The sequence below is a fragment of the Crocuta crocuta genome, unplaced genomic scaffold (assembly GCF_008692635.1).
Source record: "Crocuta crocuta isolate KB4526 unplaced genomic scaffold, BGI_CrCroc_1.0 scaffold140, whole genome shotgun sequence".
In the NCBI taxonomy this organism is placed as follows: domain Eukaryota; kingdom Metazoa; phylum Chordata; class Mammalia; order Carnivora; family Hyaenidae; genus Crocuta; species Crocuta crocuta.
The window spans coordinates 9,426,810-9,454,779 of NW_027527775.1; the positions used below are offsets into that span (position 1 = coordinate 9,426,810).

Sequence of the window (27,970 nt, forward strand, 5' to 3'; positions counted from 1 at the left end):
TGCAATGTTCTCATTTAGTAATTCCCTGAGTTTGATAATTTGTTAGCATTTGTTTTATAAACACGTCTGACAATGCAATGATTTCTTAAGATGAGATTAGTGACAGAGAGGACTTTTGAAGCCCAGGCCCACAAACAATTCTAATAAGGGTAGTAATAAAAAACTATATTCCCTTATTGAATCACTTTATTGTACACCTGAAACTAATATAACACTGTATGTTAACTACACTGGGATTAAAATAAAAACTTAAAAATAACTAGGGGCACCCATATGGCTCAGTCAGCACACGACTAGATCCTGGGGATGTTAGAACCCCACACTGGGTATAGAGATTGTTTAAAAATAAAATATTTAAAAAAAAAAAAAGTCACATTCTGTGAAAAAGCCTAGAAAAGAGAAGACTTAGTGGAGGGAAATCACAGTTGGCAGGAACCTAATAACATGTCAAATGACAGTAAAATGCACAGCATGAGAAATTGAAAAGTGCCAAAACATACAAGGCAAGTCGACAAACTGAGGACCCATCACATGAAGTTGCACAAGTTTAACGAACTAACAACAGCTTGTCTCTCCCAGTCCGCAAGTCAACAGGTTTCACTAATAAACGTCATGTAGTAATAATATGTGCAAAATCGTTAAATGATGAATTTCAAGAAAAACTCTTCTGCCACGAAGAACTGCCATGACAAAGCAAAGAGCAGGATATACTTGATGCAGTACCTTCACACCTGGAAACAAAAGTCTCTCGGAGAAACTATTCTGTTTTCGTCACTGATGGGCCCTATCAATGGCTGGCTCGAAACAAGGTTTTAACTCTTGTGAAAAAGAAAATATTCTGATGTCGTCACAAGACACTATTTCTTCAGAGAGGTACTAGAATCAAAAACCCTTGGAAATGAAATGAAAAATGTCCCAAATGATGCTATGAAAATAATCTGCTTTATTAAGCAGAGACTAGTGCATTTCAACACATAAATGTGCAGAAATTCAGTGGCTTAGCAGGGGAGTCCTTGAAAGAACATTTAAGCTGAAAGGTGAAATACAGCTGAAAAGTCATACTTTACTGAATGCTTTGAAGATGAAGAATGACTGCAGAAGCTAGCTTTCATAGCAGACATTTTTTTAAACCTATGAACTGGTTGAACAAGTTTCTGCAAGCCTCTAAAACAATGCTTTAAGTGATAAGACTTCAAAGGAAAACAGCATCTCTGGAAAAATCATGTGACAAAAGAAAATTTTGTAATGCTGTCTGATCTGGAGAGTGAGGAAGGATATTAGCAAGTCTCGGGCATTATTGAAAACCACCTGGAAGAACTAAGAAAACAAAATCAAACAATGTTTTTCTTCCTTTTCAACACGAAATCTGCACCTGGAAGAAGGACCCTTTCTCTGACTCTTCTGTTCATCTGAGAACAAGTAAGTTGCCTACTTAGAAATGGTTTAAAAAAAAAATTGTAGATGGGGCGCCTGGCTGGCTCAGTCTGTGGAACATGCAACTCTTGATCTCAGGGCTGTGAGTTCAAGGCCCTTGTTGGGTGCAAAGATCACTTGAAAATAAAATCTTTAGGGGCGCACAGGTGGCTCAGTTGGTTGGGTGTCTGACTCTACATTTCAGCTCACATCAAGATCCCAGGGTCCTGGGACTGAGCCCTACATTGGGATCTGCACCCAGCATGAAGCCTGCTTCAGATTCTCTCTCCCCTGCTCTGTTCCTCACCCCCTCTCCCTGCTTGCTCTCTTGCTCTCTCTAAAAATAAAATAATCATAGGAAAAACTGAATTTTACTTATACAACTGGCTCACATTAGAGTTGATACCCTATCTGGGGCAGAGAACTACACAAAGGAAAAGAGTAGGCTAAAAAACAGGACAGAATACAAAGAAAAATAATATTTTCTATTCAAAAGAAAACTAACGATTATTGTTGGCTTATCACATCCACAATTTGCTGATTAGATAATAAATGTGAACTATCGATATAACAAGTTTTACAAGATCTCAGAGACCTAAAAATGATAAAATATTTCAAGGGTTCTTTCAGGAGACGATGACTGACAAAATGCTGTTCTACTGGTGTAAGGCAGTTTGCTTCTGCTACTAATTTGTTACAAGTTTTCATCATGAATCAGTGTTAAATTTTGTCAGAGGCTTTTTTGGTATGAGATGATCTGTTAACATGACTTCAACTGTTTTTTAAATACTAACTACTATATTCCTAAAATAAACTCTACTTCACCATAACATATTATCCTTCTTATATAGGAGTAGAATACATTTGTTCATATCTTTTTAAGGATTTTTACATCTGTATTTATGAGATAATGGTGTATAATTTAAATACATTATTTAAAACTGTAAATAAATTTGGGTTCTTGACCCAACCCTGCTATCAACCAGAACTGTACCTATGATCCAGCCATTTAATTTCCCTGGACTTCAGAGTTTCTAAATTCAAGTAGAATTGTTAGAATTAATTCAGACAGGAGTTGAGCCAGTGATTCTCAAACTTCAGCCTGTATCAATCATCTGAAGGGCTTATTAAACCACAGACTGTTGAACTGCTTTCCCAGAGTTTCAGACTAAACAGATTTTGGAAAGGGCCCCCCAGATTTTCACTCCTCAGAAGTTCCCAAGTTAATAAAAAAAAATAAGTAACTATCCAGGTGATGATGATGCCATTGGCTGGAGAATGACACTTTAAGGACCACTGGGCTAGTAAACCAAAATAACCAAATTTTTCAACATGATTTTTTTTCATGTTTATTTATTTTAAAAAAGAGAGCAAGTGCTGGGAAGGGGCACAGAGAGTGGAAGAAAGAATCCCAAGGAGGCTCCATGCTGCCAGCACAGAGCCCGACACGGAACTTGATCTCACAGAACCATGAGATCATGACCTAGCCAAAACCTAGAGTCAAATACTCTAGAGCCACCCAGCCACCCTCAACATGATGTTTTAAATAACCAAAATACATACACATAAAACCACAATAAAGTGTAATGGTGAAAACTGAGAGAAAAATCATTCTAACAAAAACAAAGTGCGCCACAGGGACATGGTGTCTCAGGACTAGTGTCTAATCAGGAGAAGTGGCATCCGTCATATGGGAATTTTCAAAATAAGCTGCTTTTTTTTTTAGACTTAACTCTTTTAAGCAATGATATTTGTTTTACATTGACTTTTTCTATTAAAATCCTGCTGGGATGTCTGGGTGACTCAGTTGGTTGGGCATCTAACTCTTTATTTCTGCCCAGGTCATGATCCCATGGAGCTCTATCGGGATTCTTTCTTTCTATCTTTTTCTCTTTCTCTCTCCCCCTCACCCCCTTTTTGGCTCAATCTCTCTCTCTAAAATAATTAATCAATTAAGTCCTTCTAAAATGGGCCACGAAATTCTTCTATCTTCTCAAACAAGTCCACCAAACATTTAAACATCTCAGGACCTAGTGATATGTGTTGGGCAGTTTGTCCCTGTGCCAAATGTTCTCAGTATTATGATTTTGAAGTTCTTGTATCTACACCTGATTTTTTTTCCTGCTTAGTACACCTAAACCCCATTAGCAAATCCCACTGTACCTATCTTAAACAGTTCTCTGATGGTGCCCCTTGAACTTTCTCCATATAATTTCTAAGTAATTTTCACTAAGCAATTAAAGAGTTCCTCTTTAAATAAATGAATAAATTGTAAAGAGTTTTCTGTTATTAACTTTTTTGCTTTCTAAGCTCTTGGTTTTTATGAGATCTTCAGAAATGGGACAGCTGAAAAACTTCCAAGAATCAGTCTACAGATCACCTTCCATATGTATTCTTTTCCCATTTCATAATGGGCGCTCTTCTGTTTACAACAAAAAGGTTAACACTCTCACCTCCACCTAGAGTTTATGATACACTGCCTGGAGATGTAATAAACTTCAGGGACCCCAAAAAAGGACAAGTCAAAAGATACTGTTTGGGGGAACAATTTATAAACAACTGAAGTGTTATAAACTATCCACTATATGGCTCCTTATCTTTTCCAGTCTTACATATTTATCTAAGAGTTAAAAATAGGATATTTTGGCTCCTGCTAGGATATTCTGATGCAATATAGTCTGTGAGCAACTCAGAGCAGTTTCCTTTAAACAACTTTATCTCTTCCAACCCCACATACCCCACACCCCCATGCTGCACTGTCTGAGAATGCACTGCTCTTTGGGGAGAGGCTAACAACAGCAAAGTAAATAAAGGGAATATTGATAAGAAATATCTAACAAGAAAACTAAATTTTTTTTGAGTACTTAAATATAAGTAATTCTCTTCAGCCATTCTCAAACTTCATTCTGTGAATATTAGCTTACAGAAAAAGCACATTTAAAAAGCTTTAAATATCAATTAAGCAGTATCAATTACGGAGGCTGACTTTTAAATCTAAAAGTATTTTCCAGGAACACCAACAAATTATTCAAGTTATGCTCCATAAACTCCACAAAAACTATATATAAACTATTTTAGATTAAGTGTGCATTATTCAATGTAGTAATTAAAACTTATTTTGTAAATCATATCACAAAACTTTTATTCTAAGTAGTAAATTCTCTTATCTCTTGAACACTTAAATATTTCTACCTCTAGTTTAAAAAAAAATCAGTCACAGCTCACTGTAAGGATGAATCATTTTTGGGGGGCACCTGGGTGGCTCAGTCTAAGCATCCAACTTCGGCTCAGGTCATGATTTCATGGTTCACGGGTTCGAGCCCCACGTCAGGCTCTGTGCTGACAGCTCAGAGCCTAAAGCCTGCTTCGGATTCTGTCTCCCTCTCTCTCTGCCCCTCTCCTGCTCCCACTCTGTCTCTCTCTCAAAATAAACAAACCTTAAAACAGAATTTTAAAAAAAAGGAATGAATCATTTTTAGCGATATTCTTCTTTTATCTTTCATTAATTATCCCAAAATAAAATTCATGGCAGTATTTCTGAATCATTCCCTTTTATTTATAACTAAAAGCTGAATATCAGAGATCAGAAAATGGAAGCCCACACATTTAGAAAAGCAGTAACATACTTTTCATATCCCTTGCTCCATATTATTAATTCACAATGACACAAATAAGTAAACAGCCTATTTGTTTCTAAATTATAAAAAGGATAAATTCTCATCATATAATTTTAACTTCCACTACCTTAGTAGTATCTTTCAGTCTGCAATTCTGTGTCTTATTTCTCAGCAGTTTTTGTATTACTTAAAATATGCATAACCTATTTATTTTAACAGGAAAAGATATTATGTGATTTAAAAAAGTTGATATAGCTGGTTGGTCTAAGGAGACCAGCTTTGTTAACTGGGAGATACTTTCTATGAATATAATAAGCTAAACTTTCAACTTTCAGGTTTTGACAAAAACATATTTATATACATTATAAGATACAAGCATCTTATGAAAAAACTCCATTGGCAAAGATGTATTGAAATTAATGCTTTTTGGGGAGTGCCTGGGTGGCTTAGTCAGTTGAAGGTCCAACTCATGGTTTCAGCTTGGGTCATGATCTTGTGGTTTTGTGAGTTCAAGCTCTGCATTGGGCTCTGTACTTACGGTGTGAAGCCTGCTTGGGATCCTGTGTCTCCCTCTCTGCCCCTCCCTCACTTGTGCTGTCTGTCACTCTCAAAATACATAAATAAACTTAAAAAAAATTTTTATTTTCTCAACTTATGATTATATCAGATTAAAGGAAATGCCTATAAGGGGAAGAAGGAGGAACAGATACAATTAGACATTTGCTAAGTCTTGGTAAAGCCTTTATGATATACTTCATAGAAGCCATAAAATTAGGACTAGATAATAAATTCTTTGACAAATTAGGTGATTCTCATTCTTTTACTTTCAACAAAACTGAAGGAGAACCTAACAGAACTATCAACTAATGGATTCTTGATGATAAATCTTTAAGCAATTTCTGATATAACTTTGAAAGTTTTACTATCACAAAATTTTCAGCAGAATGAGCTTATTTAAATGAACTTTTATTTCTTAATAAACAAACCTACAAAATCTAACAAGAATAGAAACGGGTGCCAAATCTGGTTTCATTCTATCAATACGTAATATAGATCTCCAAATACAAAAACTTCTGGAAGAAGAGAGGAAACCATTCCATTCACTTCATTAAAAAATGAACCCTCAGTGGGCTGGGTGTCCGACTTCGGCTCAGGTCATGATCTCGCCATTCACATCCAGTTCTGTGCTGACAGCTCAGAGCCTGTAACCTGCTTTGGATTCTGTGTTTCCCTCTCTCTCCGTCTCTCTCTCTCTCTCTCTCTCTCTCTCTGCCCCTTCCCCACTCATGCTCGCTTACGATCTCTCTCTCTAAAAAAATAAATTGTTAAAAAAATTAAAAAATAAAAAATGAACCCCCAGGCACCTGGGTGACTCAGTTGGTTAAGCATCCAACTTCAGCTCAGGTCATGATTTCGAGCCCCACATCAGTCTCTGTGCTACAGCTCAGAGCCTGGAGTCTGCTTCAGATTCTGTGGTCTCCCTCTCTCTCTGCCCCTATCCTGCCCATGCCTCTCTTTCTCTCTCTCAAAAGCAAATAAACATTAAGAAAAAAATTTTTTTAATGAACCCCTGTTGAGTAATTATTGCAAAGTGAATTTTATCAAAGTTTTAATATATGCAAGTTATTCTAATCAACTATGTGCTAATAAATTTGACAGTACTTAGAACCTTATTGTCCTAAGAAAAGCATTTTTTTAAATGTTCGTCTATTTTTGAGAGAGAGAGAGAGTGTGTGTGTGCGTGCAAGCAGGGAAGGGGAAGAGAAAGGAGACGGAGGACCCAAAGTGGGCTCTGCACTGACAGCAGAGAGCCTAATGTGGGGCTCAAACTCATGAACTAGGAGATCATGACCTGAGCTGAAGTCAGACACTTACCCTACTGAGCCACCGAGGTGCCCCAAGAAGAACATTTCCAATTCTAATTTATATACAGTATTGCAGCAAAGAAGTTTGATAGATGATTAAAATATTTTCAAGCACAAAAATACAGAACATTGGATAAAATGCAGTGAAAATAAAAGAACATACAAGTTCAAAAGGAAAATAATTAAAATTTCCGACCATATGTTTATTTTTATATTTTAAATAAATAATGGGACTTAGATCCCCTTAGACAGAGTGAGGTACTTTGTTGAAATATGACAGTACATCAGAAATTCCATCCTTTATCACCAGATTTCAACTTTTCTTGAAAACTCTAATTGTCAACTTCAATATGTGCAAAGGGATACACAATTTCTCGAAATTGTTTCAGGAAGTAATTGAGCACAAATCTGAAGATCACAGTCCTAAAGAAAGTTAGAAGTAAGGGTCATCCAGATTAAGTGAAGACTGTTACCAGCAGAGTTATATGACATTTGAATGTCAATCTCCCTGAATAAACTAATAGCCAAAAGGGCATATTTTTCTGGGTAGTCCCACCATTAGTGCTGTAAATAGCGTACAGTATGTTTTACTAACTGTTTACCACATGGGGGAATAAGTGGATGGAATGAATGAATGGTGAATACATATCAAAGTATATTATTTGGTAATGGGAAATTATAAACTAACCGATTTCTACTATAAGTCAAATATAAACCACAGATTTCAGTCACACTCAGACATTAAGTGTCTTAAATTACAGAAGTCCTTAAAAAAAACCTTGACTTATATTTTATGCAATACATAGCTAAAATTTGAAATAATACAGTACACTGACTTTTTTCAAGAGATACAAAAAGTAACTAAATAGGAATGCATTTGGCAGAAGGGGGTAAATTTGAAATCATTTAGCCATAAATGAAATTTCACTTAAATAAGTAAAGTTAGGATTCAAAGTCTTTGGTAAAACCAAAATGTTATACCATCAGAAGTTCAAAACTTAAACAGTACATCCTCCATCAAATCTTAAATTCAAAGTCTTTTGTGAGACAATGTTTTTCTAACATCTTCAGTAATTTTCTAGTTTCCTCCTCCAAAGAAGCACAAAAACCATCACCACCACATGCCTGAACTATGTACTTTTTACTTTTCACATCAGTGGAAATAAGAGTCTGTAAATCATTTGTATCTTCCCACTGGTTTTGCCAGTAAGTACTGAGTCACTCAGGAGGTGACTGTATCTACTGCCTGGGCCTAATTTATAAGTGAAATGGTGGGCTTAAAGTGTATCAGTGAATTAATGTAAATTAAATATGGGGTGTCTGGGTGGCTCAGTCAGTTGAGCATCCGACTAAGGCTCAGGTCATGATCTCATGGTTCGTGGGTTCGAGCCCCACGTCAGGCTCTGTGCTGACAGCTCAGAGCTTGGAGCCTGCTTCTGATTGTGTGTCTCCCCCTCTCTCTGACCCTCCTCCGCTAATGTTCGGTCTCTCTCTCAAAAATAAATAAAGGTTAAAAAAAAAAATTTTGTTAATATACTTAGGTAACTCATAGCAGTGCTAATGTGATATGATGTACAAGGCTTAAAATATTAAATATTTTTTAGTTCTATTGAGGTGTAATAGGGATACAAGAGACTACACATACTAAAACATACAATTTGAGGGGCGCCTGGGTGGCTCAGTTGGTTAAGCATCCGACTTTGGCTCAGGTCATGATCTCACGGTTCATGGATTTGAGCCCCACGTCGGGCTCTGTGCTGACAGCTAGCTCAGAGCTGGAACCTGTTTCAGATTCTGTAGCTCCCTCTCTCTCTCTGATCCTTCCCTGCTCACACTGTTTCTCTCTCTCTCTCTCAGAAATAAATAAAAAACATTTTAAAAAATTTAAAACATACAATTTGGTAAATTTTGACATGTATATACAAATTTATTTCTGAAAATCCCAATCCTTTTCCCCTGCCAAAAAAGTTAAATAGATTTGCATCATTTGAGAAAAGTACTTACCTTCATGTAATTTACAATCTTAGCAAGAACGCCAAACTTATATCCAGAGCTTCCTGACAGAGCTTTCAAGTTAAATGATCCATTGCTATGATCTGTAAATGAAGTTCAAAAAACAATTATAACATATTTCAATTAGATTTGATTATTACTTTTCAGCAGCTAAGATTTTTACTCTAGTAAAATATTTCTTGTTTTGAGTTTTTCCACCCAGTGTATTCTACCCTGTAAAATTTTGGTGAAAAATTCAAATCCTTGAATGTATAATAAATTTATCAATTTCTGCACTAAGAATAGGAAACAAATGTAAGTAATTCAAAAGCATTAAAATACATTTCTTCTGTAAGTACCTCTGTCTCACTCTTTCCTTCATTCTGATTAGAACTCCCGCCATGATTAGAGGCATGGCTTTTTTCTTCCGCTGAGAGACAGAGAGGAGACAGACAGACAGACAAAGCCAGCCAGCCAGGCACCCTAGAGGCATGGCTTTTTTTTTAAAGTTCATTTATTTATTTACTTTTAATTTTTTTTAATGTTTATTTTTGAGACAGTGAGAGAGACAACAAGAAGGGGAGGGGCAGAGAGAGAGGGAGACACAGAATCTGAAACAGGCTCCAGGCTCTGAGCTGTCAGCACAGAGCCCGACGTGGGGCTCTAACCCACGAACCATGAGATCATGACCTGAGCCAAAGTCAGGCACTTAACCGACTGAGCCACCCAGCTGCCCCTCAAATTGTATGTTTTAATATGTGCAGTCTCTTGTATGCCTATTACACCTCGGTAGAACTTAGTCGGTTGAGCATCCAACTTTTGCTCAGGTCGTGATCCCAGGGTTGTGTGTTCAAGCCCCACAGCAGGCTGTACACTGAGCACCGAGCCTACTTAAGATTCACTCCCTCTCTCTCTCCATACCTCTGCCCCTCTCCCCCCCACAAAAAAAAATAATAAAAAACGAAGAAAGAAAAAAAGCATACAAAAGAACACTAGAAAAACATTTCAGAAGTACACATTCTATTAGCAAACCATAAGCTCAGATACAAAGTTCCCAAGTGGCTGATTCACAAAGGAAGAGGTTAAATAAAAAGCAGGAGTGGGGGTGTAATCTCTGACACCAGTTTGGTATAATAATTTAAACAAAAGAATGCATTAGAACCTTGTAAGTCAAATGTAACAATTGTCAGAGATCCAAAAGAATAGCTTTTTTCCCCCAGAGAATAGCTTTTAGATGGCAACATAATACTTCAAGATTAGTTCATAAAGACGCTTTACTAAATATGCTGCTTTGAGACTAAAACAAGATTTGATATACAACATTCCTTTAAAAATCGCTGTTATAATTTTGACAACTTAATTGGCACATTAAAGTCTACTGTTTCCAAAAATACTATGAATGCCTTACAGGTGTGCTTTCACATTATTTCAATTATGAAATATTACCTACATGGTTCATTTTCCCAAGATGTTCAGGACACTTTAACAATAACAGCAATAACATTTACTGAACACCTACTTTTTGCCAAGTGCATGCTAAATATTTGATTTTCTCATTTAATCCTTCCCAAATATCCTGTCCCCTTTTAAGCATAAGAAAACTGAGTAGGAAGTAGAAGAACACAGATTCAAATGCAGCTGTAAGAAAAAAAAATGCAGCTGAAGACACTATGATACTGCCTTGTATGAGAGTCATTAACAGGGCACCTGGGTGGTTCAGTTGGCTAAGCATCTGACTTAAGTTTGGGCTCAGGTCATGATCTCACAGTTTCGAGAGTTTGAGCCCCGCGCTGGGCTCTGCATGGACAGTGCAGAGTACAGAGCCTGCTAGGGATTCTCTATCATTCTCCCTCTCTCAATGCCCCTCCCCTGCTCACACGGTCTCTGTCTCCCTCAAAATAAATAAATAAGCTTAAATTTAAAAAAAGAATTATTAACTAGCTTTTAACACAGACTATTCCATCCGAACTGGCTCTTATTCTGTCAGAGTATAAAAATTAATAAATGCAGATTTAGTATTTTCTTAACTTTGGTAAAATATTAAGTTTATCCTAGTGATGAATCACTAAATTCTACTCCTGAAATCATTATTATACTATGTGTTAANAGTTCGAGGCCCGCATCAGGTTCTGTGCTGACAGCTAAGAGCCTGAAGCCTGCTTCAGATTCTGTGTCTCCCTCTCTCTCTCTCTCAAAAATGAATAAATGTTTAAAAAAATTTGTTTAAAGAAGAAAAAAGAAAAATTAAAACAAAGTTTATCCTATACCCCTATATAAACTAAGTGGGAAAGCTATGAAAATCAAATGACGCTATATTAAGGATATGCACTATACAAATGTTCAATCATGAACTACATGTAGTTTTGTTTATCATGGAGTCTTAAACATTTAGCTCAGTGCCAGGCAGAGTAAACACTCAGTAAATAATAGCTGAATGAATGAATGAAGGTAGTAAGAGTATTTCTGTGTACTCCTTTATGGTCCAAGAAAATAATTCACTAATTTATCTATTATTTTATTTATTTATTTTTAAATATTTGTTTGGGATGAAGGGGCAGAGATAAAAGGAGACAGAGGATCTGAAGCAAACTCTGTGCTAATAGCAATGAGCCCAATGCAGGGCTAGAACTCATAAACCGTGAGATTATGACCTCAGCCAAAGTCAGACGCTTAACCAACTGAGCCACCGAGGTGCCCCTAGCTCTTAATTTAAAAAATAATGTGACCTATAAAATAAAGCCTGCATAGCAAGATTTATCTAGCCTGCTATTGCTATAATAGCCTCTCCATAATGTATAACCTTGATACTGTTATGCTTGAACCACACACAACTCTAAATAGTATTTCATAAATACAAATTATCTTTAATGCATTGAAGTTGTGGATTCTTTTGCCATTTTTCAAAAAATTTTTTGAGTATAACTGACACACAATGTAAGTTTCAGGTATATAACACAGTGATTCAAATTCTCTATAGTCTACACTACACTCATCCCAAGTGTAGCTACCCTCTGTCACCATATAACACTATTATAATATCATTAACTATATTCCCTATGCTGTACCTTTTACTCCTTTTTTACCATTTAAATTTCACAGAATGATTCTTTTTAATGTTTTATGTATTTGTTTTGAGAGAGAGAGAGAGAGAGAGAGAGAGCAGGGGAGGAGCAGAGAGAAGGAGAGGGAATCCCAAACAGGATCTGTGTTGTCAGTGCAGAGCCCAATGTAGGGCTCGAACTCATGAACTGTGAGATCATGACCTGACCTGGGCCAAAATCAAGAGTCAGATGCTTAACTGACTTAGCCACCCAGGCGCCCCATCTCACAGACTGATTTTTTAATGTAGGTGGTTTACCTACCAAAACTAACCCTATCCCAACTAGTAGAGCTGAAAACCTTATTTCTTTTCCCTTAGAATTTCTCCTAAATCAAACCACCACATGGAAATAATCACATCCAGAAGGCAAGATTTATATAGAACACAAGTACTGAAAGAAAATACCATTTATGAGATTTTATGCCCACTTCCGGGAGGAAATACCAAGCTGGTAAACCTGGACTGTTTGTTTCCTAGGTTACTACCTCTCTCAACATTACCTTCTAGCCCTAGCAGTGAAATACTCACTGATAGATCCGAAATTTTATGGGTTAAACCCTAAGGAATCACCAGTTCGTTACCAACTCAAATTCCTTTGCAGAAATTTATCTTAAGGACAAAATATAAGGCAAGAAAAAGAGGGGACAGTTGATATCCCAGATAGCTCTATTCAAGTTTATGAATGATTTACACTTAAGGGTGGCAGGACTTAATGCAAATGAACGAAGAGGAAACTGTCAGCTGCATTGTGCTTCAACCAATAGAAGCACAGCTCCATCTTGGATGTGCACTGGACTGCATTACAAACAGACGATACCATCGCTTCAACAGCAGCCTTCAGACAAGAGGTAGGTTTATGCGAGCTTTTGCATTTAGTAATACACGTCCTTGTGATGTAATTTAAAAAACATTTTACTGAAAAAACCAAGCAGAAAGCTTTGTTCCTACTAAAGACAAAAAAAGGCACTGTATTCATTTTGCTGCTTGGTAGGATTTTATTATGAAAATGTGAAGACTGCCTTGTGCTATTTGATAAGCACCCTTACCATCTGTGCCTTATGGAAAATTCATGAGATTTTCTATGAACCTGATCTATATCCAGACCTTAGAGTAAACCGTAAGCATTTAATGGTAAGTGGTTACTTGCTAATTTATTTTCTCTGAGCTATTTCATTTCAGCAATTTGGTCTGTCTTAACAAAGGATTTTTCTTAAAGAAAAATCTAGACTAAAAGCAAATCCTGGATTAAAGCTTTCTGATATATGTGCAAATTATACTGGCTAGTAAAAAGCAGTCACTTACAAGAAAGTTTGTTATATTTGTTATATTTTAACAAATACGAGAAAATAGTTGAAAACTGTTTGACTTTGAGTACAGATGCAGAGAATGCTGAGAAATTGTCATGATTGTGATTTTTACATAAAAATAAAAGGACCATAAAGGTTATCATTATACAGGCTGCATTATACGCTAACCAAAAAGATCAATTTGTAGAGCTTCTGACTTCCTTAACATTTTAACTAAAATAATTCCTTACAGTTAAATTTTTAAATTTGTTTTACTGTAATACACAAATCAGTCTACTATTAAATAACCTTCTTAAATAGGCTTTCATTTTTTATATGCCACAAAAATATCTACTTATAACCATATTTTAATATAATGTTAAAATTATTCTTAAACTGATCCTCAAACACATAGCAGGTCTTTTTAATAAACTACATTGTAAAATACAAAGATGTTTTAAGAAGAACTGGTTAAGGGAGGAATATATGGTACCTCTCAAGGTAGGTATTAAGATTATTTTCATGGCTCAGAGTAAACTATTCATGTCTACTAAAAAATCAGTATCAACTACTATCTGAATTTCTAGTTTTATAATAGTCAAGCATGAAAATATCATTACTTAGTAGGTGCTGGAGTTCCAGGATATTACCTACACATACTGATCTAAAGATTCAACTGCTGCCCTTTTCTTTGCTGATAAATTTATTTAAATTTTAAAAGACTATTTTCATAATTTTTATTCATTCCATTCCTTATTCAGCATTCAAAAGCATGAGCAAAGCATCCCTTATAGAGCCCAAAGGTTGCTCTAAGAAGATATTCTATCTCCCCAGGTTCAGCACAATGGGGTTAATTACCTAGAAAATATTCCTGCTTGCTGTACAAAATATGGGAGCCAAAAAAGTCTTAGATTAAAAAAAAAAAACCAACAACCTTGTCAAATAAAACAGTTTACAATTTACCTGAAATTTCAGTTACAAATTTCAGTTACAAATACTCTCCCCTATTATTAGCTCTATAATCAGCCTACATCTTCCTGGTGCTGTACCTATAGTTAGCACTGATGCAGATTCGCTGCTCTTTCACCAAACTGACCAGACGCATGGCGTATCTCAGAAAGGCCCAGGGCTGGGTGCACCGCTCTATATCTAGAGGCCAATATGATTAATTGATCATATTTCAAAGCGATATGCTTAAAGGCACTAGAGAATTCAACTCAAGGGTTTTAACATAATTAGAGCAAAAGCATAATTTTAGTCTGATCTGACAATTCAAGGTTCCAGAACACTTCCAAGTCCTATACCCATAAATATTTCACTAGGGCCTTCTGAAATGGGAGGGGAAAAAAAGGTGAATCAACCAAAAATTAACTAAAAAAATACAGTATTTACTTTAATACTCCTCATTCCTATAATGAAATTTTAAAGGGGATGAAGATTCAAAAGAGTACACTTTTTTTTTTTTTACCATTTACCCTTCTTTTTGCATAAAGCATGTTTACAGTGGGTGCTTGATATAAATTTACATTTTAATTTCAATAGTCTCAGAGTATGAGAAAATCCTAATAATAATACTTTCCTGCATGTCTAATTACGTCTTCTCCATCAAAGTAAGTTTCAGATTTTACCCTAAATTTAGCAAAAAAAATTGCTAGAGCTATAGTGTACTTAAAAATAAACCACATTAAATTTAAGGTTGAAAATGATCCTGTATTTCACAGTTTACTTTTTTCAGATATGCCCAGACACTAAGGAGAGAATGTTTTGAGTTGCTCATCAGTTATCAATATACTCACATGAGAGGCAAACTGTCACCATTTACAACATAAACTGTCATCATTTATGACATGTGTATACTCTTCCTTAAACTGCTTAGACACTTCTAATCAAAATGACACTGTTTAGTGATTCTAGTTTTAATTTTTTAGAAGTAATCCAGAAAATTCAATAAATGTATTAAATAGATACATAACACAACAGACTTTGAAAACCAAAGGCAAGGAATACTTTTAAAACATATTAGTTTGGGTTTGGATAAGTACTATATTCAAATGGTTCAAAAACTAAAATATAACAAGATATACCTTGAGAAATCTCATACACGTGCCTGCTTCTCAGCTCTCCCCTCCAACCAACCCGACAAGTAAGTAATCACTGTTATCTCTTATGTATCTTTCCAAAATGTTTGCACAGATACAAGCAAATAAAAATATGTATTATTTCCCCCATTCCTTTACATACTGTCCTGCATCTTGCTCTTTTCACTTAACAGTGATTCCACCTAAAAATCGTTCATTATCACTACAGTTACCTCCTCACTCACACATAATATTCAATTGTATGGATATACTATATTAATCTTAACCAGAAGAAAAGGTCATTGATGGGTACAAGATAACTTCAAATAACTGAATTTAGTTTATGTCTGACTGCCTGCCCCTGCCTCTTCCCTTCCCTCCCTCCATTCTTTTGGGGGGAGGGGAGGGGTCAAGAGGGCTTGAAAAATTTTAAACAGGTCACTTGTACCTCTAAAGTAAGTATAATATAAAGTTCCTTAAACCAACTTTCCAATAATTCTAATTTTTTAAAGTTTATTTTGAGAGAGAGAGCACAAGCAGGGTAGAAGCAGAGAGAGGAGACAGAGAGAATCCCAAGCAGGCTCCACGCTGGCAGCACACAGCCTGATGTGGGGTTCAAACTCATGAGACATGAGATCATGACCTGAGCTGAAGGCAGCTGCTTAATGGACTGAACCACCCAGGTGTGCCTCCAATAATTTCAAAATTTCTATTTCATTTTGAAATAGAAACATACATTAGTCTTTACAATTTCTCAATTTTAAAGTCGATACAAATGAGAAACCTCTGGGGCCCCTGGGTGGCTCAGTCAGTTAAGCTCTGACCTCAGCTCAGGTCATGATCTCATGGTTCGTGGGTTCAGGCCCCGTGTTGGGCTCTGTGCTGACAGCTAGCTCAGAGCCCGGCGCCTGCTTTGGATTCTTTTTATTCTTCGGATTATTTTATTCTTAAAAAATAAAAATAAAAAGGAATCAGGGTGCCTGGGTGGCTCAGTCGGTTAAGTGTCCAACTCTTGGTTTTGGCTCGGGTCATGGTCTCACAGTTTGTGGGTTTGAGCCCCACATCAGGCTCCACACTAACGGTGCAGAGTCTGCTTGGGATTCTCTCTCCCTCTCTCTGCCCCTCCCTGACTTGCATGCACACTCGTACTCTCTCTCTCTCAAAAATAAATAAACTTTAAAATTAAATTAAATTAAATTAATAAATAAAGAATCAACCTGAAAGGCCTTAACAGAAAGCCTAAGGAATATTCTCATCAATGCTGGAGAGGTCCTACATTTACCCAGGTAAAATTATTAGATAAGCCCTCCAGTGATTCTTCCTGCTTTTTATCTATCCATATAATAAATGGCACTGTTCTCTATTTCCTCAAAGTCCCATTCTTCTTCTCCATCTCTTATATTTGCTCTGCTTTTCAAAAAGGACCCAAAACTCATTCACACTGAAGTAAATATAACTAACAATGAGTGTTATCCCTCCCAGGAGGGTCTGCATTAGTAGTGCTAAAAATTTTAAAGGAGTTGCAAAGCTGAACATTTTCTGGGCATTTGTGTGTCTGCACACACACATCACTACTCTATTAGGAAGCGTGGCCCAAAAAGAAAAATTACTTATTCCCATTTGAGTCCATTTCTATGGGTTACTTTACTTGTGTGCATGGTGATCAAAATCAGAGGCAGCGCCAACGCAGAAGACGGAGGAGGGGCCTATCAGGACATCCACATGAGGCTCCCAGGGGCACCACTTACAGTGTATCCTACATGAATGGCACCCACAACACAATATGAATGGTGCTTCCTGGAAGTCTCCAACATAGCAGTCCCACTTTCTATAAGAATGTGCTCAGAAGAGGGGCACCCAAGTGGCTTAGTTAATTAAGCATCCAACTCTTGGTTTCAGCTCTAGTCATGATCTCACTGTCCATGAGATTAAGCCCTGAGTCAGACTCCATGCTGACAGCACAGAGCCCTGCCAGGGGATTCTCTCTCTCTGCCCCACAATGCTCATGTTCTGTCTCAAAATAAAATAAACAATCATTAAGAAAAAGAAAAAATAAAAAAAGGGAATGTGCTATGAAGAAAAAAATTTAAGGGATAAAAGAGGGCAACTCTAAAAGGCTGGGTCTCCAGACAAAGTTTGAAAATATTGTAAAGTACTGGGAATATCCTCACATATCTGTGTTCCCGACAATGTATTTTTGTAAGTCCCAGAAAGAATAAAAGCAATTCAGTTACTATCCATTAGTCTGCTGTCCCTTGTTTCAAAATGAAGGATCACCAAAGGATTCTTAAATCCAAAAAGAAAGAATGAATTTAAGCCTTGACTTCTGGCCTCAGATTTTTTTTTTTTTTTTTTGAAAGAGAGAGAACAAGAGCACATGCACGAACAAGTGGGATAGAGACAGAGGGAAAAGAACGGAGAGAATTTTAAGCAGGGTCCATGCCCAGCACAGAGCCAGAGTCAGGGCTTAATCCAAGGACCAGTGAGATCATGACCTGGGCTGAAATCAAAGAGTCGACCACTTAACCGAATGAACCACCAAGGTACCCCTCAGATCATCAATTTAATCTTCAAAAAACACAAAGAAATCCATCCAGAGAGGTGCAGTTACTTGCCAAGCAAATATGATTCAAAGAAAACAAAAACCTTTGGTGTGCCTGGCTGGCTCCATCAGTAGAGCATGTGACTCATGACCTCGAGTTGTGAGCTCAAGTCCCATGTTGGGCAAGGAGTTCACTTAAAAGTAATAAATTACAAAAAGATAGAAAACAAAAACCTTGGAAAGTATCAGTTTATCAACTTCAAAGTTTTAAAGTTACATTTACAAAGAAAACAAAGAAACTAAAGGAATTATACTGTTATGGCTTTTGGTTTTAAGTCACTTTTTCATCTTTGTTGGTGTGAAAATTACATGCTGGCTATGTTTAAAAAAAAGAATCCTCACCTTTTAAGAGATATATGCTGAGTATGTCTAGGAAAAATGATAATGTCTGGGATTTGCTTCAAAATAACCTAGGGGCACGGGGTGGCACAGTCAAAGAGCATGCAACTCTTGATCACAGGGTTGCTGGTCTCGAGCCCCATACCGGCCATACAGATTACTTAATAAACAAACTTGAAAAAATATAATCTATGGGGTGGAAGCAAATGGGTAAACGTACAGATGAACTGGTAACTGAAGCCGTATTAGGAGAATACACGGGTTCATTACACTCCTACTCTTCAACTATCTTCAAGTTTTATTTAATTGAAATATACTCTCATACACAAGTATCTCCAGCATTCAGAAAACTGTCTGGGACACAGTAGGTAATCAATAGAGATATGTGTTTACAAGAATGAATGAAAGTCTATTTACAACTATGCAGGAAAGAAAAATCACACTAAATAAGTCATCTCTTTAATAAAATAAAGCTTTCAAACTGACAGCAGTCATTGAATTAAGGAAGTGGAACTATATTTTTTCTGTTAAATTTTTCTGAAATATTTTCCAAAATTTTCTTAGTATATAAGCATTTTATAATTTTTTTTTTAATTAAGTTTCAAGAAAAGGCACCTGGGTGGCTCAGTCAGTTAAGCATCTGGTTCTTGGTTTCAGCTCAGGTCATGATCTCACAGTTCATACATTCGAGCCCCTTGCTGGGCTCGGCACTGACAATGCAGAACCTGTTTGGGACTCTCTCTCTCTCCCCCTCTCTGTCCTTCCCCATGTACATGCATGCTCACTCTCTCAAAATAAACTTAAAAAAAAAAATGGTAAAATATTCATACCCATAAATTATTCAGGTATATGAACAGTTAAGGCTATCATACAAAAAAAAAAAAAAAATCCTGTGATTAAGGTCTCTTCACAGGCAACATGAGCCTAAAATTTTATTATCCTTATTCTGAAAACTGGCATTATTTAACTTTTGTTTCTCTAATATTTTTCACTCAGCCATTACTTCTTGATTCAGGTCACCTGTCTTCGAAGTTTAAAGGAGAGGACCTAGGAGACAGAAATACACTGAGCCAAGAAGGTGAGAAGGATCCACAAAGGTAATGAGAAAAGCTTTCCTGGGGGCAGTATGAAGAATACCACCTTAAAACACAAGATTTTTTATAGTTAACAGGTCACTGACCACTGCTTTAGTTAAATTTTAAAACAATTCAGCTGCTCCTTTTCCCCTTCTATTAGCACTTAATTTCTGTATATAAATTTCTGTATATAAATTTAAACGTATGTATTTGTCTAGCAAAAGACACACATAAGAAGATGTGTAGTATGAGAGCGCCTGGGTGGCTCAGTCGGTTAAGCATCTCACTCTTGATTTTCACTCAGGTCATGATTTCACAGTTCGTGAGTTCAAGCCCTGCATCAGGCTCTGCGCTGACAGCATGGAGCCTGCTTTGGATTCTCTGTCTCCCTCTCTCTCTTTCAAAAATAAATAAATAAGCATTTAAAAAATAAACATATATATAGTATGGTTTACAGAGCACACTGCCAGAAGATAAAGAAAAAATTCAAAATTACCACTGAGCATTAATTCTGGCAGAAAATAAAACAACTCATGTTACCCATATAAATTTACTAACGAATCTTAGTACTGAGACTTGAATTGACAAATCTGTAGAATTTAATTACATGCATATTCATTTTCTACCTTTTTACAGATTCAAAAGAACCAATACAAGAAGTATATAATCCCTAAGAATGGCCTCCCTGAGCTCCAGCCTCTGGAATGAAACAACTACATCTGTTTATCAGTACCTGGGTTTTCAAGTTCAAAAAATTTACCCTTTTCATGATAACTGGAACACTGCCTGCTTTGTCATTCTGCTTTTATTCATATTTACAGTGGTATCTTTAGTGGTGCTGGCTTTCCTTTATGAAGTGCTTGACTGTTGCTGCTGTGTAAAAAACAAGACTGTGAAAGACTTGAAAAGTGAACCAAACCCTCTTAGAAGTATGATGGACAACATCAGAAAACGTGAAATTGAAGTGGTCTAGCACTCTACCTAAGATGAACAAAATCTCTGAAAATAGCCTCCAACTGCTGAGAAAAAAAAGGAAAATTTTCTGAGGCCAGCTCTTATAAAATTGACTCTGAGGGGTGTCTGGTGGTTCAGTCGATTAAGCATCCGACCAGCTCGCATCATGATCTCACAGCTCATGAATTTGAGCCCCGCGTCAGGCTCTGTGCTGACAGCTCAGAGCCTAGAACCTGCGTCAGATTCTGTGTCTCCCTCTCTCTCTGCCCTCCCCCTGCTCGCACTGTTTTCTCTCTCACACACACAAAAATAAACAGTAAAAAAAAATTTTAACTGACTGATTCTAAATAATTAAAAGATTTCTAATAGAAGGGAAAAACAAGTTAAATATGCACTTTTTGTGTATGTATCCCTTTCATTAAATATACATGAAATCTTCACAAATGTGAATAAGTTAACAATGTACTTAAAATGACACTTCAAAAACTGGATAAAAGATTCCTAGATTTCAATATTAAGCAGCAAAATGTAAGCTAGAAAACACAAGCAAGATCAAATAATTCTGACCAAAACAATAACTACCCTCCATGTGTCTTGGTAATAAATGTGCAATTTAAAATTCTTACCTAAATCCAAAGTAAAATAATTCCACTTATACATAAAATCCCTACTTTATACACTTTTTAAAGACTTAGGTTTTATGTAAAGATTAGTGTGAAAAAAAGTATCAAAATAGAAAGGTCACAAGTATACTTGCATAGAATTTTCCTAAAACGGACCTACTGTTTAATAATAAATACATTGTATAAGAAGGACCAAGCTGTTTTCAAACTAAAACTTTCTACACCCCTAAACTGTATTTCTTGAGCTTTTCCTTTTGTTACTCATATTCATATTCTCAAGGGCTAAAGATACCCAATGCAGAAAAGACTGCCAAAAAAAAAAAAAAAAGACAAAAGATAGGACCATGTAACAGCCGTTGAATACTTTAGTTTCGGGGCACCTGGGTGGCTCAGTCAGTTAAGCGTCCGACTTCAGCTCAGGTCATGATCTTGCAGTTTGGAAGTTCTAGCCTCATGTTGGGCTCAGGGCTGACAGCTCAAAGCCTGGAGCCCTCTGTGTCTCCCTCTCTCTCTCTCTGCCCCTCCCCCGCTAGCACTCTGTCTCTCTCTCAAAAATAAATATTTAAAAAATTTTAAAAGAAATACTTCAGTTTTATTTCTTGGAATTACAAGGGCTGTAAAGATATTATATTTTATAACCCTAATCCTTTTGCTACCACCCATGAGCAAACCTAAGCATGCTCTTAACCACAACTGCCCTTCACCAGAAATATGGCTCCTGGAAATCTACCCTGAGAAATTAGTTGAAAAGAAAAAATCTCAAGATACAAAGATATTTGTAACAGCATTACTCAAAATAACAACAACCAACAAAATGGAATTAACAGCCTTTAAATATGACACGTCAACCTAGATTAAGAAGCTTCTGAAAATTAAGGCAAAATAGAAAATATCTTATATATGAACTGAGAAAATATATATCATTCTCAATTTAGAGAACCCTGTCAGTCTGAAATCCCTTTTACATAAAATATTTTTTTCTAACGTTAGAAATACACACAAATAATGTAACCAACTTACAAAGGACTTGTGAAACCTGGTATACTCAATACTTAGGTAAACAGGAGCTATTCTGAGCACCATTAAAACCACATTTTGATCAATGGTAAACTCTGGAGTCCTTACCATAGATAGAAAGCCTACAGATCCTTTAATTACTAAATTTCTTGATAATGAACACTATTAACTTTTCCCTACCTTACGCTGTAATTTATTAGCCATTCAACAAACATGTATGAGTGCTTCTATGTGTGAAAGATTAGGTTACAACAACAAACAATCATGCAATTGCAATGACACACAACAGCTTCATCAGAAATAGTGAGCGCTATGGGAATCAAAGGCTAAGCACCAAATTCGAATAGGAAAGTAGAGACAATAGGACTTTTATGCTGCAATCTAAAAGAGGAATAGGATTTACTCACAGGAAAGAGGGAAAGAGCGAAGAAAGAATATTCCAGGAAGAGGATATAATCTGGGTGAAGGTCAAGAGGCAAAAGAGAGTAAAGCATGTTAAAAGAGCTACATACAGGCCAGTATTACTAGGAGAGAGTACAAGAAAAACAATGAATATGGGTATAAAAGGTAACGGAGACTAGAGCAGGTAAGGCATGCAGATGGCAGGAAAAGCTAGGCTTCATCTGAAGAGCAATGATCATCAGCCTTACAGAGACTGATGTTACCAGACTGATGATTAGAAAAATTACTGACTTCTGTACAGAGAGTGGACAATAAAGAATTTAAGCTAGGAAACCTTGTAAGCACCTAATCAGGCAATCCACTCATAGTGACCCCAACTCGGGTGGTACGGTATAGTCTTCCCTGTGTACACCCAAAATTTCCAGCTCTCCCCTGAGCACTTGGAACCCCTTGTGGCTGGGTACAGCCCTGTGACTAGCTCTAGACAATGAGTTGTGAGAGAAAGTGATGTCTCACCTCAAGGCCAGAGGATTTTAACTGCCAAGCAAGATCTTCCAGAGCTCTTTTTCCCCTCTGGTACTGAAACCAGTAACTGGAAATACCAGCTACTCTACCAGCCTGGGTCCTTCAGTGACTCTAAGGAGCTAAGACCCCTGCCAACACATGTTAAACACGGGGTATGAGAGAGAAACAAGCTTTTGTTTTTTTAAGCCATTGAGGTTTTGGTTAAAAAGAAAAAAAGCCACAAGCCCCAAATCATGTCACTTTAACCAAGTTCCAAAACCATTACGTATTGTGCCTAATACATAATCTAACTAAAGTTTCAAACTCCCTCTGAAATGTAGTCTTAAATGATCAGTCAGGAATTTTTCCATTAACACAAATGCGTATGCCACATGGACCCTTTCCACCAAAGGAAGATGAGGTCATCTGCATAAGAGTCCTGGCTTTTCCCCCCTAGAAAGCAGCTTGGCCTAAAACAATCTTTTTCTTTTGCTAATAACTTTCTTGCCTTCACCTTCCTGCTATAAGAACTGTCCATCTGGCATAACTCCTTGGGATGCCTTTGTACTTGTTCGACAGGATGCTGCCTGATTCGTGAATCATTTAATAAAGCCAATTAGATCATCAAATTTACATGGCTGAATTTTGTTATTTAGCAGGGGCAAAGACAATTCTTAAGTAGATCAAAGAGACTAGGTCTAAGAGTAGGTCTGTGCTTATGTTTATTTTTAAGTTTATTTATTTTGAGAGAATGCATGAATCAATCAGGGGAGAGGCAGAGAGAGAAAGAGGGAATTCCAAGCAGGCTCTGTGCTCAATCCCATGAACCATGAATTCATGACCTAAGCCAAACTCAAGAGTCAGATGCTTACTCAAATGAGGCATCCAGGCGCCCATGCTAATGTTTAAAACAGTGTACTGTGAATTAATTCAATGTACATTTCATTAGAATGAGACATAATCAAACTTCACGTATGTGCTAATAACAGCCCTACTTGATAAAAAGATTACCTCTGCTTTAACATCAGTTAGTAAAACAGCTTAAAAAATACCTAACAAAATGACATCCATAAAGATTACTGTTGCTACATTTTTAAGTAGGTAAATAATTTGTTGTGAAGTAAGCTGGACTGATCTTGTTTAAAAAGTAACAGTCCAAAACTAAACTAAACCCAAAATAGGCAAGAAAAAAAAGAAATAATGGTGAAGTTGAAATAAATAAAATTTTAAAAACCCAGAAAAACACAAGACAAAAATCAATGAAATCAAAAGTCGATTTTTTGAAAAGCTCAACAAAATATAAATTCCTAAAAATCAGAAATGAAAGAGGGAAGGGGTGCCTGGGTGGCTCAGCTGATTAAGCAGCTGACTTGATTCCAGCTGGAGTCAGGATCCCAGGGTCGTGGGATCGAGCCCTGCTATGGCCTCCACACTCAGTGTGGACCCTGCTGGAGTATCTCTCTCTTGCTCTCTCGCTCTCCCCTCTACCTCACCACCCTACTCTTGCTCTCTAGGGGAAAAAAAAAAAAAAAATGAAAGAGGGAAGGGATATCACTAGTGACCTTAAAGAAGTCAAAGGCTTGCAAGGAAATACTTTTGAAAAACTTTAGACAATGTAGATAATGAAATGGACAAACTCCTAAAAAGATACAAGGCACCAAAATTAATTCAAGAAGATAACAGATAATCTGAATAGATTTATAAGAAGAATTTCTATAAGAACTTCCCACAAAGAAAAGCTCAGGCCCAAATGGCTTCACTAGTGAATTCTAGCACACATTTAAAGGGAAAATTGTATCAAACCTTCACAGACTCTACCAGAAAATAGTGGAAAAGGGAACACTTAACCTATCATTTTATGAGGCCATAAATACCCTCACTGGCATCCAAGAAAACTACAGACTATACCCCCATAAATATAAACACATAACTCCAGTACAAAATACTAGCTATCTGAATCCCAAAACAAATACAAAGGATTATATCCATCACAACCAAGTAGGAATTTTAAAATACATTGTCTTTTTTTTAAATCTATTTCTGAGAGAGAGAGAGACAGACAGACAGACAGCATGAGCAGGGGAGGGTCAGAGACAGAGGGGGACACAGAATCTGAAGACAGGCTCCAGGCTCTGAGCTAGCTGTCAGCACAGAGCCCGACGCAGGGCTCGAACCCACAAACCATGAGATCATGACCTGAGCCGAAGTCGGATGCTTAACCGACTGAGCCACCCGGGTGCCCCTATTACAATTTATTGTCAACTTAACTAACATACAGTGTATACAGTGTACTCGACTTCAGGAGTAGGTTACCATGATTCATCACTTAACACAACACCCAGTCCTCATCCCAACAAGTGCCCTCCTCAATGCCCATCACCCATTTTTCCCTGCCCCTGCCCACTCCCATCAACCATGAGTTCGTTCTCTGGATTTAAGTCTTATGGTTTGCTTCCCTCTCTGTAACTATTCTTTCCCCTTTCCTTCCCCCATGGTCTTAAGTTTCTTAAATTCCACATATGAGTAAAAGTATGATATCTGTCTTTCTCTTACTTATTTTACTTAGCATAATACCCTCCAGTTCCATCTACATTGTCACAAATGGCAAGATTTCATTCTTCTTTGCCAAGTAGTATTCCATTGTGTATATACACATCTGCTTTATCCATTCATCAGTTGATGGACATTTGGGCTCCTTTCACAATTTGGCTATTGTTGATAGCGATACTATAATATTAGGGTACATGTGCCTCTATGAATCAGCACTTCTGTATCCTTTGGATAAACTCCTAGTAGTACTATTGCTGGGTTGTAGGGTAATTCTATTTTTAATTTTTTGAGGACCTCCACAATGCTTTCCTATACCAGTTTGCATTCCCGCCAACAGTAAGATTTTTTCTAAGAATGCCAGGTTGGTTTAACATCTGAAAAATCAATTAGTATAATATTAATCAAGAACAACATGATTTTCTTAGCAGATGCAAAAAAAGCACTTGATAACATCCAATACTCATTTAAGATTAAAAACTCTCAACAAACTGGGGCACCTGGGTGGCTCAGTCAGTTGAGTGTCTGACTCCTGGTTTCAGCTCGGATCATGATTTCACGGTTCATGAGATCAAGCACTGCATCGGGCTCTGGGCTGACAGTGCGGAGTCTGCCTGGGATTCTCACTCTGCCCCTCCCCCACTCATGCTAGCTCTCTTTCAAATAAATAAACTTTAAAAAAATAATAATTTTTAAAAAACCTCTCAACAACTATAAGTAGAGGGAAACTTCAACCTGATAATGGGCATCTACAAAATCCATGCAGCTAAGATCATACATAATGATGGAAGACTGAATGCTTCTCCCCTAAGATCAGGAACAAAGCAAAGCTGTTCACTCTCACTACCTGTATTCAACATTCATATTAGCCAGTCCAGAGAGGGAGAGAGGAAAGGAGGGACGGAGAAAAGGAGGGAGGGAGAGAGGGAAGGAGGAAAGAAGAAAGGAAGGAAGAAAAGGCATTCACATTGGAAAGGATGAATAAATCCATCCTTATTCACAGTTGACATAATCTTGCATGTAAAAAAGTCCTATGAAATTCACACAAAAAAACTAGAAATAATGAACAAGTTCAGCAAAGTTGCGGAATACAAGATCAAACTACAAAAATCTATTGTACTTCTATATACTAGGAATGAACAATCCAAAAATCAAATTAAGAAAACAATTTCTGGGGCACCTGGGTGGCTCTGTCGGTTAAGCATCCGACTTCGGCTCAGGTCATGATCTCATAGTTCGTGGGTTCGAGCCCCGCATCGGGCTCTGTGCTGACAGCCAGCTCAGAGCCTGGAGCCTAAGGATTCTGTATCTCTCTCTCTCTCTCTGACCCTCCCCTGCTCACGCTGTCTCTCTGACTCTCAAAAATAAATAAAAAAACATTAAAAAAAAAGAAAAAAGAAAACAATTTCACTCACAGTAATATTGAAAAGAATAATACTTAGGAATAAGTTTAACAAAGTAAGTTTAAGACTTATACATTAAAAACTACGGGGGCACGTGGGTGGCTCAGTCGGTCAAGCATCTGACTTCTCTGACTTCGGCTCAGGTCATGATCTCACGGTTCGTGAGTTTGAGCCCCACGTCAGGCTCTGTGCTGACAGCTCAGAGCCTGGAGCCTGCTTCAGATTCTGTGTCTCCCTCACTCTCTGCCCCTCCCACGCTTGCATTTTCTCTCTTTTTCAAACAAATAAACATTAAGAAAATGGAAAAAGAAACCTACAAAACATTACCAAAGAAATTAAAAACCTAAATTGATGAAAAGATATCCATCTTCATTGACTGGAAGACTTAATATTGTTAAGATATCAATTCTCCCCAAACTGACTGAGAGATTCAATACAATCCCTATAAAAATCACAACTGGCTCTTTTACAGATAGGAATTAAGAAGGTGATCTTAAAATTTATTTGGAAATGCAAAGAATCCAGGAAAAAAACAAAACAATCTTGAAAAAGAACAAAAGTGAAGACTTCCACTCCCCTATTCCAATGCTACAACAATCAAGAGAGTATGGCATTAAGGATAGACACTGGAGTCAGTGGAACCAAACTGAGATTCTAGAACTAAATTCATTCATAGTCAATTGATAATCAATAAGGAGGCCAATGCAAGTCAGTGGGAAAAGAGAGTCATTTCAAGAAATGGCGTGAGGACAACTGAATAACCACATAAAAAAAGATGAAGTTAGACCCTTAAAGTAAACCACACACACAAAAAATCAACTCAAACATATCACAGACCTAAATGTAAGAGCTAAAACTATAAAACTCTTACAAGAAAACATAGGAGTAAATTTTCACAACTTTGGGTTAGGCAAAGATATCTTGTATATGATGAAGAATGCAAATGATACTGGATAAAGAAACTGTATTCAGAATCTATAAGGAACAATTACAAATCAATAGGAAGAAAACAATGAAACTTTTTTAAATGGGCAAAAAAATGTGAATAGACATTTGTCCAAAGAAGACCCATGAACGGGCCAAAAAGCAAATGAAATGATGCTCCACATCATTAGTCATTAGGGAACTGCATATTAAAACCACAATGATACC

At 36.9% G+C, this 27,970-nt stretch overlaps 2 protein-coding genes across 6 annotated transcripts in view; one reads left to right on the top strand and one right to left on the bottom strand.

Moving 5' to 3' along the window:
• Positions 1 to 27,970, bottom strand: part of GTF2E2 (general transcription factor IIE subunit 2) — a 68,372-nt gene that overhangs the window by 38,348 nt on the left and 2,054 nt on the right. Inside the window, exon 2 of the mRNA XM_077772981.1 lies at positions 8,900 to 8,991. Coding sequence (XP_077629107.1) covers positions 8,900 to 8,991 — 92 coding nt within the window. The remainder of the gene's footprint in view (positions 1 to 8,899; positions 8,992 to 27,970) is intronic.
• SMIM18 (small integral membrane protein 18) lies at positions 1,246 to 21,280 on the top strand. Of its 5 annotated transcripts, none has more exons than XM_077772998.1 (4): positions 1,246 to 1,419; positions 12,686 to 12,835; positions 19,289 to 19,389; positions 20,005 to 21,280. In XM_077772998.1, the coding sequence occupies exon 4, from the start codon at positions 20,045 to 20,047 to the stop codon at positions 20,339 to 20,341; it is 297 nt and encodes a 98-aa protein (XP_077629124.1). In that variant the 5' UTR covers positions 1,246 to 1,419; positions 12,686 to 12,835; positions 19,289 to 19,389; positions 20,005 to 20,044; the 3' UTR covers positions 20,342 to 21,280. The 5 variants fall into 5 exon arrangements, with proteins under 5 accessions (XP_077629124.1, XP_077629119.1, XP_077629143.1 ...); XM_077772993.1 differs by having other exon boundaries at positions 19,289 to 19,370; XM_077773017.1 differs by having other exon boundaries at positions 19,308 to 19,389.

Bases quoted from the DNA above. Each gene is read 5' to 3' on its own strand.
- SMIM18 (XM_077772998.1), top strand. From the start codon at position 20,045: ATGGCCTCCCTGAGCTCCAGCCTCTGGAATGAAACAACTACATCTGTT.